Consider the following 15865-nt stretch of genomic DNA (forward strand, 5'->3'; position numbering starts at 1 on the left):
CTTCCACTCTTTTGCTCACAAAATCTAATTTTGCTACAATCAACTCAGATTACACAAACCCCCACAAGGCCTCCTGGGTGTTGTCACCTATTTGTTCCTCCATACCTACAATGTACTAACAAAATAAATATGTATAAATCATTTCAATATCTCCTGGTAGTCTTGGAAGGCAGAAACAGCCACAAATCCAGCCACTGTCTTTATCTTTGGGATAATACAAGTGAAATTACAATATTGGCCCGACAAATCCTTACAGGAGTTTAGGAAAACTTTCTGTTACTTATAAAGCAGAAGGATTTCCTTGTAGCCCATAGCAATCCAAGGGAAGGCATGGGATCTCTTCAGGAAGATTTGGAGCTGTCCTGAGGCGACATCATTTCAACAGTCCCTTGAAGGGTCCATTATTGCACAACACTCTAAAATATGCTGGAACATTACTCATGTCAAACTAATTGCCTGGGAGGAAGGAAATCAGCTTTACTCATTGCTGGAAAGAGCTGAGATACTGAGACCTCTCAAATATCCTGGAGAAGAGGACAAATGTGAGGGAAGTTAGGTTTGCCAGGGCCTCGAGCATTTCTGTGCATATTTAACAATTGTCCAGATTTCCAGAACTAATAATCAAATAAGAAACAAATACTTGGCTCCCCTGAACTATTTGACTTACATAATCTTGTGTACACCCTCAGTACTGTCTTTCTGGTGTGTGGATGCTATAAACTGCTCCATTAATAACCGAAATATTCCACATCTCCAAGTTTTAAAGTACCAGCCACTTAAACTCTAGTTTATATGCAGGAAAAGAGTGTTTGGGGTAGGGAAAAGAGATTAACTGGGAACATCCACAGTGAAACACTTGAGCAGTCCTGGGGATCATTACTTACAGAATTAAATGTCGGCCTTGTTGTGCCCCCACATTTTTGTGGGGCACCTGTCCCGGCTCCGCTCGCCTGCCCTCCAGGCTGGGAGGCCTATGGGGCAATGGGATCAGGGGGCAACATAGTGGCAAGGGGGAAACAAAAAGTAAACTTTTCAAAGATTCAACAAGGACAGGCTTTACAAATTACAAAAGTCCAAAGTAAGAAATACCATAGTGAGAGAAAGGAGAAAAAAATTAAAAAGAGAAACAAAGAGAAAAAAAAAATCCCCCCCTCCTCAAAGTGATTCTCCCTCTGTATTTGGGACCAACACAACTGGAAAACATTCATAAGATGCTGTTTCCATTCACCATCACTTTGTCTGCAAAATTCTGTGCGCTGATTTCACTTGTTCCTGGTTCATCTTATTATACCCACTAATGGGTGATTAAATAAAACATTAGAGCAGCTGTTCTCAGAATCTTCCAGAGCAGCTCCTTAAGAAAGAGATCATTCCACTGGCAGCTTCCTGAACCAGCAGAGTCACTGCTTGGCTGCAACGTTCACAGCAGCTGCCTCTTGGCAAAATACAGCAGGTGTTCCAAACATCTGTAATTCTGCATTAGTGATTACAAACCACCTTCACGTTACCAGGGAGCTCTGGGTGCTGCATTCTGATATTCCCTGAGCAGAGGCACAACACAGCATGTTTGACATTTAAAACTTAAATGCAGGAGTATGTAATGGAGTACAGTGGTCTTTAAAACTGAACCCAAAATTCAGCAGCATCCTTACTCACTTCGAGCATTGTCTTCAGCCCACATGGAATCTTCATGAAGTCCCCTGGGCTACATTCAAAATGATGCATTAAATATGAGTATAGGCATCACAACATGTTTGTGGTCAGGCTGCACGTGATTCTGACTGGAATTTTAGCACATGCTGGAGTTAAGTTTATATGAGTGCAAATACATCAGCTGAACTTCTCACTGTGATGCTGCTGTGACTGTGAGTATTGATTTGAAGTACTATAATGAAGGATTTTGAAATTCTTGAGGCCAACCATAAGACATAGGAGTGAGAGAGACTTGAAAATGCAGTTCACTTCTGCAAAAATTGTATTCTCATGTGAGAGGTCACTTCCCCCTAGCAAGCCCCCAGTCCAGCTCACCTGTGCAAAGCTACTGTCTACCATTAATGGATGTCTCATTTTCCAGCAGTTTGTTAGGGGGCAGAACTCCACTGACCTGCATTTAACCCCCATGTGCCCACACCTCCTACCCCTGCAGAACAGCTGCCTCGTGGTTTGCCAGTGGGAGTGTAGGAAATAGCAAACCTGTGTGAAGATGAGAGTCTCAGAGCTCCTGCTGTCCAAGCTGAGCACAAATCTGATGGACTGGAAAAGCTCCTGGATGCTGGAGCGGAACTGCTCCTCCTCCATTCCACAAGTAGCTCTGGAGTAAAGGATCCGAGATTGGACAATGAACTTGAAAAGATATTCCAAGGCCTTAAGGAGCAGGAGAAGAAGGAGATCAAGACAGAGAAAAAGAGAGAAAGAAAAATAAAGGAGCTGTAAAGAGAACCAGGAAAGACTCTACATGCATAATAACTAAATTCTTGAGCTTTAGAAAGGAGAATGAAAAACAGGTTTTATAAGTTACATAATTCAGTTGGGGAAGAGCTACTCTTAGGCAAATACCTATTCTCAACCAATAGTCTTTGTTACTTGCATGTCCCACTAACAGAAAAAGTAAGCATTTACATCAAAGAGACAAATCGGAGTTACATAATTTGAGGAAAATTTTGGTCAAGGTAAGAAACTTCTGGTTTTCTCATGACTTGGCACAATGACTGAAGTGTCTGAAGCAGCTGTTCTGTTTTCTTTCAAAATTTTGTAAATGGCATTATTTAGAACTGCATTTATTTGGCAGCAGTGACCATGAAGAAAACACATTGTTCTGAGCAGCTGTAACAAGTCACCACCCTATCAACAGTGACACTTCACACACCTCCTTGATACTGGCTGTGCACAACTGTCAGCACCAGAATGCACCAAATATCAGGGACATCACACTTCACTCCTTCCCTTAGTGCTTAACAGGATTCACCAGCGAAGCAGGATTAAGGGAAGACATAATGCACAGTTTGATGATATCCTCAAAACCCAGCACAGGAAAACAACAGGCTGGAGATACAGCAATCATAGGCTGTACAGAAACCTGAGAGATATTTCACTCCATCCCATGGAAAGTATTCTTGTCTCACTTCAATGCTGGGAAACTGGAAGTTAATTCAAATACAAATTTTGTTATCAAGAGATATTTTTGCACCCATAAGAGCCCCTCACTGAACCACCACACAGTATGCACAAATATGCAATGCTATGTTGTAAGTTTTAGAATGCCACAGTTTTATGGATATAGAATGTGAAATTCCTCATAAAGCTATCATGGATTTCAAAATGCCATTGGCTCTTACAGCCGCTTTTCCCCCCAGAAATTATGGCAACTTTGGTAATTCACCAGTTATTATTTATACTTCTGTACTAAACCATTTGGTGAAGCTTCCTTACACCAAAGAACTTCATCAGGAAATAACAGCTGTGTTCCTGCCTCATTTCCAGACGAAGGCCAGTTGGTTCCCAGTCAGCTCTCCAAGGCTGGCATCCCTGTGCTAACACCAAACCCAGCACATGCAGTGCTGGTATGAGCTGTTTTAGGGGTTCAGTACATACAACCGTAATTCTCATCTGAAAGCTCATAGCTTCAATGTGAGGATTACGTTTTGCAGTGAATCAGAGCATTTATGTGTGAGCCTCCATAATTCCCTGTGGAAGGTGAGATAGCAGAGCTCAAAACACTACACTTCTGTAGCACAGACAATGAGCCCACACAGGCAGTGAACCAAAGAGTTCCCTGTGTTTGCACACATGGCTGGGATGATAAAAACACAAACCAAGTCTTGGTAGCACACGTCAGAAGCTGGACTAACTTTGGCTCTTGCTACCTACGGCATCACAAAAATGATGTGCATTTGTGCCTAAGGACATAGAAGTGCTCTGAGATAAAATCCCAGCCTTCGATGATGTTCGGCAGGACATAAAAAATCAGTGCCCAGTTAAAGGACATTCCTTACAAACATGGTCTGTGTGCATGTTCACATAACAGGTGAACACCTCTGCCCTGTGACCAGCAGCACAAAGACTCAGGGAAAACCTCCTGAGGGAGAAAAGCCCTTGCTGTTGGTTCCCCGATCTAGGCAAAACCCACCTATGGTTCTACTACTGGAAGATAACTGAAGCTGGAAGGGCATTTCCTAGACACACTTCCTATGTTTTTTATTTCCTCAGGGACAACAAAAGTGGCTGTGGAGGCATTCATGGACACTTGGTTACAGAGGTCCCCTGGGAGGCACAGGCAGCTGTTCCTGGATGCAGCTTTTGTGGAGCTTGGTATAGGGCACAATAAAGGAGCACGATGCTGTGTTCTAGGTAGAAATGTCCTTTCAGCTACAGCTCCTCCCAGTTGCATAGGAGATTTTGAGAATTAAAAGCAGTCTTGAGGGAGATAAGAAATTTTAGAAATCCTCTAGGACTCTGTTTGCTAATTCCAGGGTTGGAGATCAGAATCCTGTGAGACAGCTGCATGTCCATCATGAATGTACATGAGCAGCCAGGAGCCGTAAGAGTGCAGAGTATTCCAGCAGCAGCTTTAGGGCGCTACACTGAACAGCTAATTCAGGGAAAAAGAGATACGGAGCTATCCTGTTTTCTCAGTCAGAGAACTTCTAATGCAAGGAGTGTGGTGAACACATCAAAGACCACAGAAATCCCCAACAGTAGAATCTTGTACTACTAATGACACATTAGCATTGATAATGGCTTTGGTACAAACTTGCTCCAAATGCCTGAAATAAAATCTGGAAACAAAGAAGGAAATCAATCACTTCACTGTAATGGGAGAAGATAAAGACCTGAATTTGGGCCTGCAAGAGATACCTGCAAAGGCAACTGTCTGAATAAGATGTGACAGCAGTGTGAGTGGCAGAGGATGCGCTGTCAGGTCTGCACAAACTCTGGTGGCAATTTTAATTCCTGTGCTTGGAAAGGCTTGGGCTGTCAGGTCTGCAAACTGACCTCCCTCCCAGAGGGAACAGCCATGTTCCAGGCCAGCACTTGAGAGCCCCAGTAAGCAAAGAGCTGCCTTGGAGCCCGAGACAGAACGTACCATATTCACAAATTGCCTTCACTAACCCCAGCTGCTGAAAGACATTCCAGCATTCCTGTTGTTGCTATTTCCAAACAGGACTGCTATGAGGTTCAGCAAATGCAGATCACATAGGGACAATATCCTACATCTCTATTTGCTGCACTGCATAAAGCACTAATGAGCAGTTTGAGAGGCAAGAAAACCTCCTCGAAGTCATTCCACCTAGAGATCTTCCTCTCATCTCATAACTTTAATAGCTTTCTTTGCAATAAAAAAAAAAAAGGAAGGATAAGGATAGAAAAAAAAATGAGAAAGTTGCTAATTTCTTGAAAAGGCATCTTTGCCCTATTTTTACCATTCCACATGAATCTGTTATTGAAAATTACAAAGAAGATGTTTCTAAGCATGTAAATATCTACAAAGACAAAGCAAGCACTGGTGTAATACCCTTGTATTATCTGAATCCTAGCAGGAGATCTGGAAAGTGAGAGGATGGCAGTGCTCATCACTGCCAGTGCTTCCAGTTCTCCAAGTGCCCAGACTCAGGTGTTGGGACAGCAGCCCCCTTGGAGGCAGAAGGTGCAGGTGGGCATTCACTCAAAGAAAAACATCTTCCTGCAAATGCTGGCATCTTGTATTCATGCACTTGACACACTGACTTCCTGGTGTACCATTACAATGGTGAATTTATTTTCTGATTTCTTTGTAATAGCACCAAAACATTCCTGGTGTTTCTCACAGCTGTGCCTCCCTGGGACCTCGTGCTCCCCTTACAGAACCATAGGTCAGCTCCTGTGATACTTCAGAGGATTTCCATCCAGTTAAACACTCCTTTATCTGCTGCTTAAAATACTCCAGAACTTCAACCCATGGCACAATAGAGCTGTGTCACAGCCAGAAATGAAGAGCAAAACTTTGATCCACAGCACCTGTGCCTGATACATTCAAAACTACTGCTGCTTGGAGGGCAAGGTGTAGCCTACATCAATGGAGTATTTATGTACTGGCCATAGATGTAAGTCCCACTTAAGTTCTCCACAGGGTTGCAAATGTGCTTAAGGGGACATAATTCTTTCAATTTTTTCTGCACAAGAGTCAATCTCCCCCTAAAAAAAAAATTGTAGCTATATGTATATATATAAGAAATCTGGCTAAACAATTATAAGAAGCCAGTGCCACACTACCCTTGATTCCATTTACAGCTTCCCCAGCCCTTCTGTGGTCCCAGAGGAACAGACACCAGTGCTTCCACTGGATACCTACTCTCATTGCCTCCTGGATGTGGTCCTGGCGCACGAGCTCGGCCGAGCGGTCCATGTACCACTTCAGACACCGGATCAGCTCCCTGAGGGAACAGACAGTGAAGAGCAATCTCCAGCACCAGTTCTGACAGTCATCAAACATTTTCATTTTAGGGAGAGATCTCTAAACCAGTCTCATTTCACTTTATTTCAGTGGTCAGTTACAGCTGTCCTTAATACTGAATTTACATAGTATTTACATTCATTTAAGTTTCAAAACCAGAAAATAATTTCTTCTCTGTAATTGACTTGGACCATGAGGAACACTAAGAGAACATAAAAAAGATGTTATTAGAGAGATAGCTTTGATAAAGGCATGGTTCTAAGACCAAAATGTACTTTTGTTTTAATAAGAAATCCCAGCTCTCATCTCAGTAAGCAGCTTTTAGAAACTGAGATCACAAAGAAAATACTTGCATCTGTTTTTGCTAAGTACATGATACCATCTGGACTAACTTACAAAGGTGTATTAAACCCGTGTTTTGTTTCAGACAGCAGACTACCAAAAAACATTTGTTTTGTCTGAAAGAGGTGCTAATTAACACAAAGCAGAACACTTTTTTACCCTCTGAACACAACTATGCCTTCTAGTGTTGGATATTATCTATGGGTTTTTACCTGCCATTGGTAGAGTATTTTTTTGTATTTTAATTACACAAAAACATGAATTGCTTAAAAGAATAAAAAGAAATTATTAGCTATCTTTAATAGTTTACTGTGGCCAAAGATAGAAAATATGCTCAAAGATAGAATATGCTCAAATATACAAAAGCAATGGTCTAAAAGAAAGAAAAAATGACACCCCCTGAAGGGTAACTACTACTGCTTTCAGAAAGTCTGTCGCATTCTTTAATGCAAGACTCTTTTGAGGAGTAGAAAATAAAGTAGAATCTTCAAAGTGACAGTAAAATTTAAATTTCTGATCTACTGAAATTAAATTGTAACCAAATAGAACATCTTATATGAATACCTGTCTGCTTTGGAAAAGGCGATTACAACTAGTTCTCTAAGCTTTCACACAAGTCGTGTATCCCAACATCCTTAAGACAAGGAATGCATATGCCCTTGGTAGCTCATTAGTACAGATTGATAATAAGCTGTTGCTGAGTGTCTCTTCAGCTAAAAAAAAAAAAAGATTTGCCAGTCCAGAAGTGCAAGAGAAATGCCCAATGTGGCCACGCTCAGCCACTGGTGACATTCGGCAGCTTTTCCCTACAGCTGTGCTGGAAAACTCCCGTGTGAGTAGCTCTACTTTTGGGGACTCTTGCTGCCAGGAAGGTTGTGATCCTGATGGTGCCACCATTCCCAAGCTTGGTGATGGCACCTCTCAAGGGGAGGGACACAAGACCTACTTGTAAGCCAGAGCTCCTGCAAAGTGCTTCTGGATGTAGGTGTCCATCACGGGGCGGAAGTGGAAGTACTTGCTGTCACGGAGCAGGTTGATGATGAACACCTGGGGACATGGGAAAGGGAACCTCATCTCAAGGAATTGCACATTGCTGCCAAGTGTGTACAAACAAGTTACCCAAGGTAAGAAGCATTCAAATACATGAGCTGCTTTAAACAGTCACAGTTGTGTTACCAGGTATTACTGTTTGCTTCTCCAGCATGAGAGCAAATACTGCTGCCCTGGATGTGCTGAGGTCAGCCTGCCCCCCTCACCCAAGATCATTACAGAAAACATGGCTGGATCCAGCTGAGTATTTCATATTTGATGGAAGCACAATACTAGCAACACAATCATAAGAAACTTAAAACTCACTGAGTGTGAGATAAATAACAATCCAGCAGCTTACCAGAGACTGAAAGACCAACAGACCATACTTCTCTGTGTTGTCATCCAAAACCACAAACAACGTGTCCAGAATATCTTGTAGGAACTAAAATGACATGAACAAAGAATTTCAACTTAAATTGTATTCAAATGGTTATTTCTCCCCTGCTTTAATTAGTTCATACATGTTAATATCTTTGTGAAACACTTGCCAAGGACAAATCACTTCAGGTTCACCCATATGATGTGACAGATTTTAATTTGTTTTTACTAAGAAAAATGTTTATCTTCGCAAGGAATATTTTCAAACAAAAATGACAGAAAAACAAAAAATAATAAATACATACTATATGCCTGATTTGTAATTTTGACTGAGTGTTCCTCTCACTTTAAGCTGACTGGAAGTGCTGCTGGACACCAGTGGCAGAACAACTCACTCTCTCTCTCAAATCACTGGAGTCTCAGGTACTATGCCACATCAAATCTGAGGCTGGGCAGTACATTAAATTATGTTTAATATTGAAACTTTTGTTATATGACAGAAAGCAAAGCTTTTCTAACAAGCATTAATTGGGGCAAGTTACATGTTGCCAATTGCTTCTTTCACCCTTAACTCCACAGCTTGTAGAGCACTGACAGTTCAGTGATTTTCCTTCTGAAAGCACAGTCTCCAAAGGGATGAGTGTGAGGGAAAATGCTGGAGATCGTTAACTGCACATTCTCTCATGATTTTTTAATCTCTTCTACTTAAATTTCTGATGTGGACAATAAGAAATAAATTACAACAATTTATGAAGTCCCTGAAATGATAAAACATCTTTCTTTTCTGAATTATTACATTCTGTTCTTCGTATCCCAGTGCCAAACAACAGCTGATTTTTGGGGAGAATCAGTTACTTCCCCCCGTGAAATAATTCAATCCATAGCTTTTTTTTTCTCTCTATAAAAAACAGATACTTGTACTGGCCTACAAACAAAGTGTACAAAACATGACATTCTTGAAGAATTCCTAAGTAAGTATTTTTGTGCTCCCCTGTTACTGAGTTATCACAAAGAGTAACGTTCCAGGTATGGCAACACTCAAATGATTTACAGTGAAGTGGCTTTAGTGATAAACTACTTATTAAGTGATGGGATTTGTCTTCAGTTTCTTCTCCTTGGTTGATTGTGTTAGAAATCAGCTTTTGCTTCCAGATTTATAGAAATAAATCCTAGGGAGAGTTCCCAGCACATCTAAGGTTATCAGAGGCATATCTGGAATGCACTTTTTTTTGCTGAGACCACAAGTATTCAAATGCAGTTGGAAGTTCCTGGGACCTAAGGAAGTTCCTGACCTAAGGTCAGGCCACACAGAGATTGTCATGTAGAGCAACAGTGGTTACAAAACCTGGTGAAATGATGAGCTGGCAGATAGAAAACTGGTGCACTACTGGCTGGATGCACCAGAGAGCCCCTGCCAGTGGCTGTGTCTGCACCAGCAGCTGAGTGGGACTGCAGACTGGAACTACTGGTGCTGAGGACCCAGCACATGTGGCTGAGGGAATTTGACTAAGGATTAGCTCTGCTTTGATCCCACAGACTGACTGTGCACTAATTTCTCAAGTGTATCTTCCTGTCCAGTTTCACATCATAATAAAATCCCAATTCACACAGGGTGGAAGTTCACAGTGTGAACCAAAAGGCACAGTAAGAGGGAGCATTCAGAAATGCCCTGCAGGCCTGAACTCACTGTCTGTCACAGATACATGAAAAACTACTGTTATTTCATGTAGTACCTTAACAATCTCCTCGCCACTGACATGTCTCAGTCTTCCCAGAATATCCATCACTCGATCTGGGTAAGCCTTCCATTTGAGCAGGGCAAGCAGATCCACTGCAGAGAGAGGGAGGAAGAGCTAGAACCACACACAGAGGGAAGAATGGCAACCCCAGACCCACCAGAGATTCATCATGTTGCACTCCACCTCTTGTTGCAGTCCACACTTCTTGGGAAATGACATACATACATATATACATATACATATATATATATATATATATATACACACACACACATTTATATATAAATATCATGGAAAACAAGAAGGACAATATGGAGTGAGTCAATCCTGCTAATGGAGAAAGGAAAATGGAGGAATGGTAAAGTGCTTTAAAAAGCACTGTGTGACTTGACACTGCACTGTGGACAACCCACTCCTGTCTGCTTGTGCTTTAGGGACGTTGCTGGAAAAAAATCTTATTTACTTAGCAACTCTGTAAAAGCCAAACAAAACAAACTTTGGATTGTGCAGAAGTGCTAACAGTGAATTTTTTTGCTCTCTTTCCTAATTCCTGCTTCCTTGGGCAGTTCTGAGGGATCAGCAACTCACCATTCTGGGTCAGTTTGGTAGAAGAGAGCTGTGTGGAGACTGAGAAGGTCTCTTTGGTGCTGCGCTGGAAGATGAGGCTGGAGGGGATGTTGGGGCAGCCGTTGTAATCCTCCTTGCAGCAGGGCAGCCCCAGGTACAGCGCGTGGTTGTTGAATGTGCTGTTCTCATCACACTGCAGCGACAGCACAAGGGACAGAGTTGTACCTTGCTCATGTCATCACATGCCCACAGCCTGTCAGCAGTTGCCCAGCAGTGCTTGTGTTGGGATTTTTGTGGGTGCACACCAACGCTTCTAAGGAAAAGCTGTGCTTTGGGGACTGGACATGCCCAGAGCAGACCCAGCTCTACAGAGTGGTCTCCAGCCACTGCCTCCGTAGAACTCACCAGTTCTCCCAGCTGTAAACTAAGTGCTGCTGCCTGAAAATTGTACTGAACAAATAAACCCAGGTGAATCAGCAGGAAGGAAAAACCCCAAAGCCAAAATCTCTTGCTGCAGGGCTGCCAAGCTGTGGCCCTGCAGCATGAGGCATTTGAGTCCAGCACAATGTCATCTTACAAAGGCACAGAGCAGTGCCTTAGGCTGGCAGAAGTGCTGAATGCTCATGAACACCAGCATGTTTGAAGTCAAAATGGATGGCATTAACAGCAGATAAATCATCGTCAGCTGGATGGAAAAGGTGAACTGCACCTAGAATAGAAGGGCTCTATCCAAACCATGTGATTTTGAATGTATAAAATTTTGAAACTACTATTAATCTGTTCTCACACACTTCTAATAAGGGGGGAAAAGGATAATGTAATGACCATTACTCATTTAAGTAATGGAGTAGAGACGAGCAGCGAAAAGTCTGCAGAGAACTGGTACCTTATAAACATAAAGCTCATGGATATCATCCGACAAGGTCGTGCCATCATCTCTCATCAATGGGGTGAATGCAAAACCAAAGAGCTTCTTTTCTCCCTTGTCTTTTGCTGCAGCAAGAGATAGAAAGAAGGAATTGTCTTTGTATGTACCCTGTCTGTCAATATATACAAGATTACTCACCAACTTCTCCACATGCCTAAAAGAAAACAAGCAGCTTACAGAACAAACAACTTTTCTAATTCTAATTTCTTTTTTCTAATTCTGTGTAAAGGACTGACAAGCTTCAAGTCAAACAGAGACATGCCAAACAGCAAAATCTAAACTGTTTATCCTCCAAAGAAAACATTCTACAGAAAAACTCAACAAAAGAACAGCAGGGACAAACATCTACAAAGTGCTTTGCCCTGCACTGATCGTTCACCATGTTTTTTAGTGCCTTGTGTTATAAATTCAGCAAAAGGCTGCTTAGCAATGCCCCTTCACTGTATTTCAGGCTGGTCTCTCATTCCTGTTTCCACCCAGCGACAGCCTCATCCAGATTTAAACTGGCAGTAGAAGGAGCTGGGGCCTTTAGGAATTGCCCTGGGCAGGGGGGGCACTCACTGGAGCAGTGGCGGAACTCGAAGCGCAGGTGGGAGCCCCGGAACCTGTCGATGGGGATGGGCAGCTTGATGATCTCCCCCCAGCGAGGGCTGTTGTTGTGGTACAGCACAAAGGAGTGGTAGGCACTCCTGCTCGGCTCCCCGGAGCCCAGGCTGATGCAGTCCTGCCACAAAAGAAAACAATCCAGCATTATAGGCATCACATCACCACCCATGAGTCATTTTATTACCCAGTGATAACCTTTATATAATTCGTGGCTTTCTGTAGACATAAAAGAAGAGTCAGAAGCAGGAATTCAGACACAATGAAATGTGGAGTTCTTTAGGAGATCTTCAGACTGTGTTTTGGGTCAAAGGGTGAACTAGGAGACCTGTGATACCAGGTGAATCCCAGTATCTTAAGTTATTATTTAAGCTAAGTTTTCCATCAAGCACTGAGTCGACACAATAAGCACCTAAGTCCAAATATATAAAATTGAGTCCAAAAAACAGGACACAGTAGAACCATCACTCGTAATATTAGCCTTCTCTGAAAAGATCCTTTAACCAGATTTCTGCTCCAGTATCTCAGTTGAGAAATGGTAACTGATCTTTCCAAGCTCTTTACAAATGTTCATCTTTCAAAACTACAACCACCCAGCCTCACCAAGTATCCCAAAAAATTCTGATCAAGTTACTTCCTCAGTGGTAAGCAAAGAATTTGTGTATAATACTCATCACCTAAAAACATAATTGGATCTAAGTTTCTGCCTTCAGATATAACAAACTCAGATCTTGTCCAATATATGTATTCACAAAAGACAGATGAAGAAAAATATGAACTGGTATTGTTTAGAAAATAAAAAAATCCTTAGAATACAAGTGAAGGAAAATAGGATAAATATTGAAGTCCTGAAATAAGGACAGTAAAAGCTCCTTTGTGATGAAGACATGCAGCAGGAAGCACATTTTTTATATATCAGCACTAACCCAGCCTCTAGACCCAGCACTTACAAAGAGATCCATATGATACAACATCTCATAAAACCAAGCAGAAAAAAAGACAGCTTGGAGATTCTTCACTTTTAGCATCTCCAAGGATAATGAATCCAGGAAGAACCAGAAGCTAAGCAGACCCAGACCACAATGTATAATATAAATTCTGATGTAGAAACCCTCCAGGGAATAGTATGATGACAAGCAGAACCACTGGTCATTTCCCCAAGGCATCTCTCAATTCTATCCCTAGAAAATACTAGAATATTGATTTTTTAAATCTGTAATCATCTGATTACCCAGTCAAGAATATCCCATTAACCAGTCACAGTTACTTCAACCTCTGTCAATAATTTGCTGCCTTTGAGAAAGTAAAGAATTTGTGAAGGAGCCCAAAAAGGAAGAAAAGCTCTCTGGAATTCTGGGATTCAGTGCAAGGACAGCCTACCAGGACAGAGACTCACTGCAAAGGCTCTGATCCAAACTGAGTGACTGAAGGCTGAACTCATACAACTCAGTCCTCTCAAATAATCCTCAGCAACCACATGGGATGAGCCACAACCCCACATTTTTTAATACAGCAACAAGAATTAAGTGTTGCAGATCACAACAGGTTAGTAGAGAGCAGTGCCAGTATTGCAACCCAGAACACCTCTAAGAGTCCAGTTCTATTTTGTTGCAAGGGTAACTGGTTGGGCTTCAACACAGCAATTCCAAAACCTCATTCTGCACTAGGCTCTTAGGAAAAAACAAAACAGTATTTCTATTTCCTCTGCAAGGTACAGTAAAAATTCAAATTTTAATGTGAGCTTTTTTTGTCCCCTCAAGAAGCCACCTGGCAAATGGCCAATCTTTGAATGCAGTTTCACAGTATGAACTTCAAATAAATGAATAGTCTCTCTTTCTGGTTGTTAACTTAGTTCCCATGCAGTTATACTACCCTCTATAGTCTGAGGAGGGCAGACTGGTAAATCTTTAATTCTGAATTGTGATCTGCAAAATACAAACGTCAAACTAATCTCCAGACACCTGGTGACCCTGAGACCCAAATATGCAGGGGAATTAGAGGGCAGAGGCAGGGAAGGGAAGCTAAACTAGAAAAACTATCAGGAAATACTCATTGTTAAAGGTGTGCCTTGCAATTCATGGGTTATTGCTGCTACTGGAACAGAAAGAAGAAAGAAGTGAGAAATGTGTCAAGGGATTTTTTTTTAAATTGTTCAGACTATTGAAAGATACTAACAATTGAGTAAGACCATTTTGAAAATGAAATTCTCATTTTCATTTTGAACAGCACTACATTCTGGAGATAATTTCACTTCTTTCAATAGGACTATTTCTGGATCAAGATCCACTCAGCAGCAATGAGGAGCTGAGAAAATTCTCATTAATGCTGGGCATGGTTCTGCTAAAGGCTTCAGAAAGGCACAATTTAGATTTGGATTGTGCTGCTGGTTGGGAAAAGTTTAGGGATTTTACTCTAATACCAGATGAAAACTCTGGCCATTTCCCCTTGTCTTGTGTAACTCTGCACCCACTGTCTCTGTTGGCAGCTCTGCTGCAGAAAGGCCATGGGGCAGGAATAGTGGAGGGGTATTCCACCCAGGAACAGCAGTGCTCCAGGGTCTATAGCTGAGCTCTCAGTGTTCTGCCCACATTCACAGGCATCATGAAACACCAGGAACCAAAGATCTCCTTGACACAAACCAAGTGTCTTTGCTGCTTTGGCTGCAACCATACAGAGGAGCAATACCATAAAACCTGGGATAGAGTGTTTCTTTTAAGTATGTGGCTTAAATTTAAAAACACCACAAAGACCCTTTATGAATAAAGTCTCTCCTTTATGGCAAATCCTAGAAAGGTTTGGGTTGGAAAGGACTTTGAAGTTCATCTTGTTCCAACCCCCTGCCAGGGGCAGGGGCACCTTCCACCAGACCAGGTCACTCAGAGTTCCATCCAACCTGACCTTGAGCACTTCCAGGGATGGGGCAGCCACAACTTCTCAGGACAATCTGTTCACCTGATTTTTTTTCTAATTGGACTGACCCTTTACAGTGTTTGTGCCATGCCGATCCCACTCTTCATGTAAAGCCCTAGTGTACTTTACAATAGTAATAACAGGCAAAGACAAGAAAAACCAACCTCATCTCTGTGAATGACCATTCCAACCAAAATCACTGAACTTAAGACTGATAATGTCTAGAAATTATCTGGCTTTTGTATGTAATCACTGGGCCCTGTTATGGTATAACTGGCCACCATTATGTACGTTAGCATTTGAAGATGCTGATACTGCAGTTTGAGGGACCTCTCTTGGTTCTCAGCAGCCTCTGTGAAATCAGCTGATGATTAAAAATTTGCCACTCAGTTTGAAAAGCTTAGGCAGTTGAACAGAAAAGGACTCTGATCTTCCTGCAGCAGCTCTGAGCATAAACGAGTTCCTTACAAGAAATACACTTTACTTTTAATGAAACCACAAGCAGTTGTACTAATAAAAGTTCTCCTTTCAATTAAAACCAGAAGATTGTGGCAATGTGTTTGATACACAAACACTTTTAGGTGTTTAGACTCTCCCCAGTAATGGCTACAAAGCCCATTTTATTGCAGTGGAGGTAAAAGAAAAGGTAGGGGGGAGCTATTTCTGATAGCTGCTCATGCTGAAATACTTCCTGTTTACTTCTCTATATTCACAACCTCCCACCCACCTCCTTCTCTTCAATAAAACTAAAAGAACAAAGGAGGTAAAACAGGAAACATAAACAATCCCCATCCCCAGCTGGAATAGAGCCAACCCAGGGTGAAATTTTATTCAAAGTTATTTTCCAGAACTACATTCAGTACTGTAACACAACAACTCAGATCCAGGAGTCTCCCTTGGAATTGCATTTCATCATGTTGTATGACACACATTATT

The 15865-nt window shown here is 41.8% G+C and overlaps 1 protein-coding gene across 1 annotated transcript in view; it reads right to left on the minus strand.

Annotated features, from left to right (window-relative positions):
- The window catches only part of DOCK3 (dedicator of cytokinesis 3), a 184509-nt gene that overhangs the window by 52493 nt on the left and 116151 nt on the right, over positions 1-15865 (minus strand). Inside the window, exons 16-23 of the mRNA XM_082288519.1 lie at positions 11978-12140; positions 11375-11481; positions 10510-10681; positions 9916-10013; positions 8163-8246; positions 7719-7819; positions 6329-6410; positions 2194-2364 (exon numbers count right to left, since the gene is read on the minus strand). Of these exons, the coding sequence (XP_082144645.1) occupies positions 2194-2364; positions 6329-6410; positions 7719-7819; positions 8163-8246; positions 9916-10013; positions 10510-10681; positions 11375-11481; positions 11978-12140 (978 nt within the window). The remainder of the gene's footprint in view (positions 1-2193; positions 2365-6328; positions 6411-7718; positions 7820-8162; positions 8247-9915; positions 10014-10509; positions 10682-11374; positions 11482-11977; positions 12141-15865) is intronic.

Source organism: Coloeus monedula, assembly GCF_965178545.1.
Source record: "Coloeus monedula genome assembly, chromosome: 11".
Taxonomy (NCBI): Eukaryota; Metazoa; Chordata; class Aves; order Passeriformes; family Corvidae; genus Coloeus; species Coloeus monedula.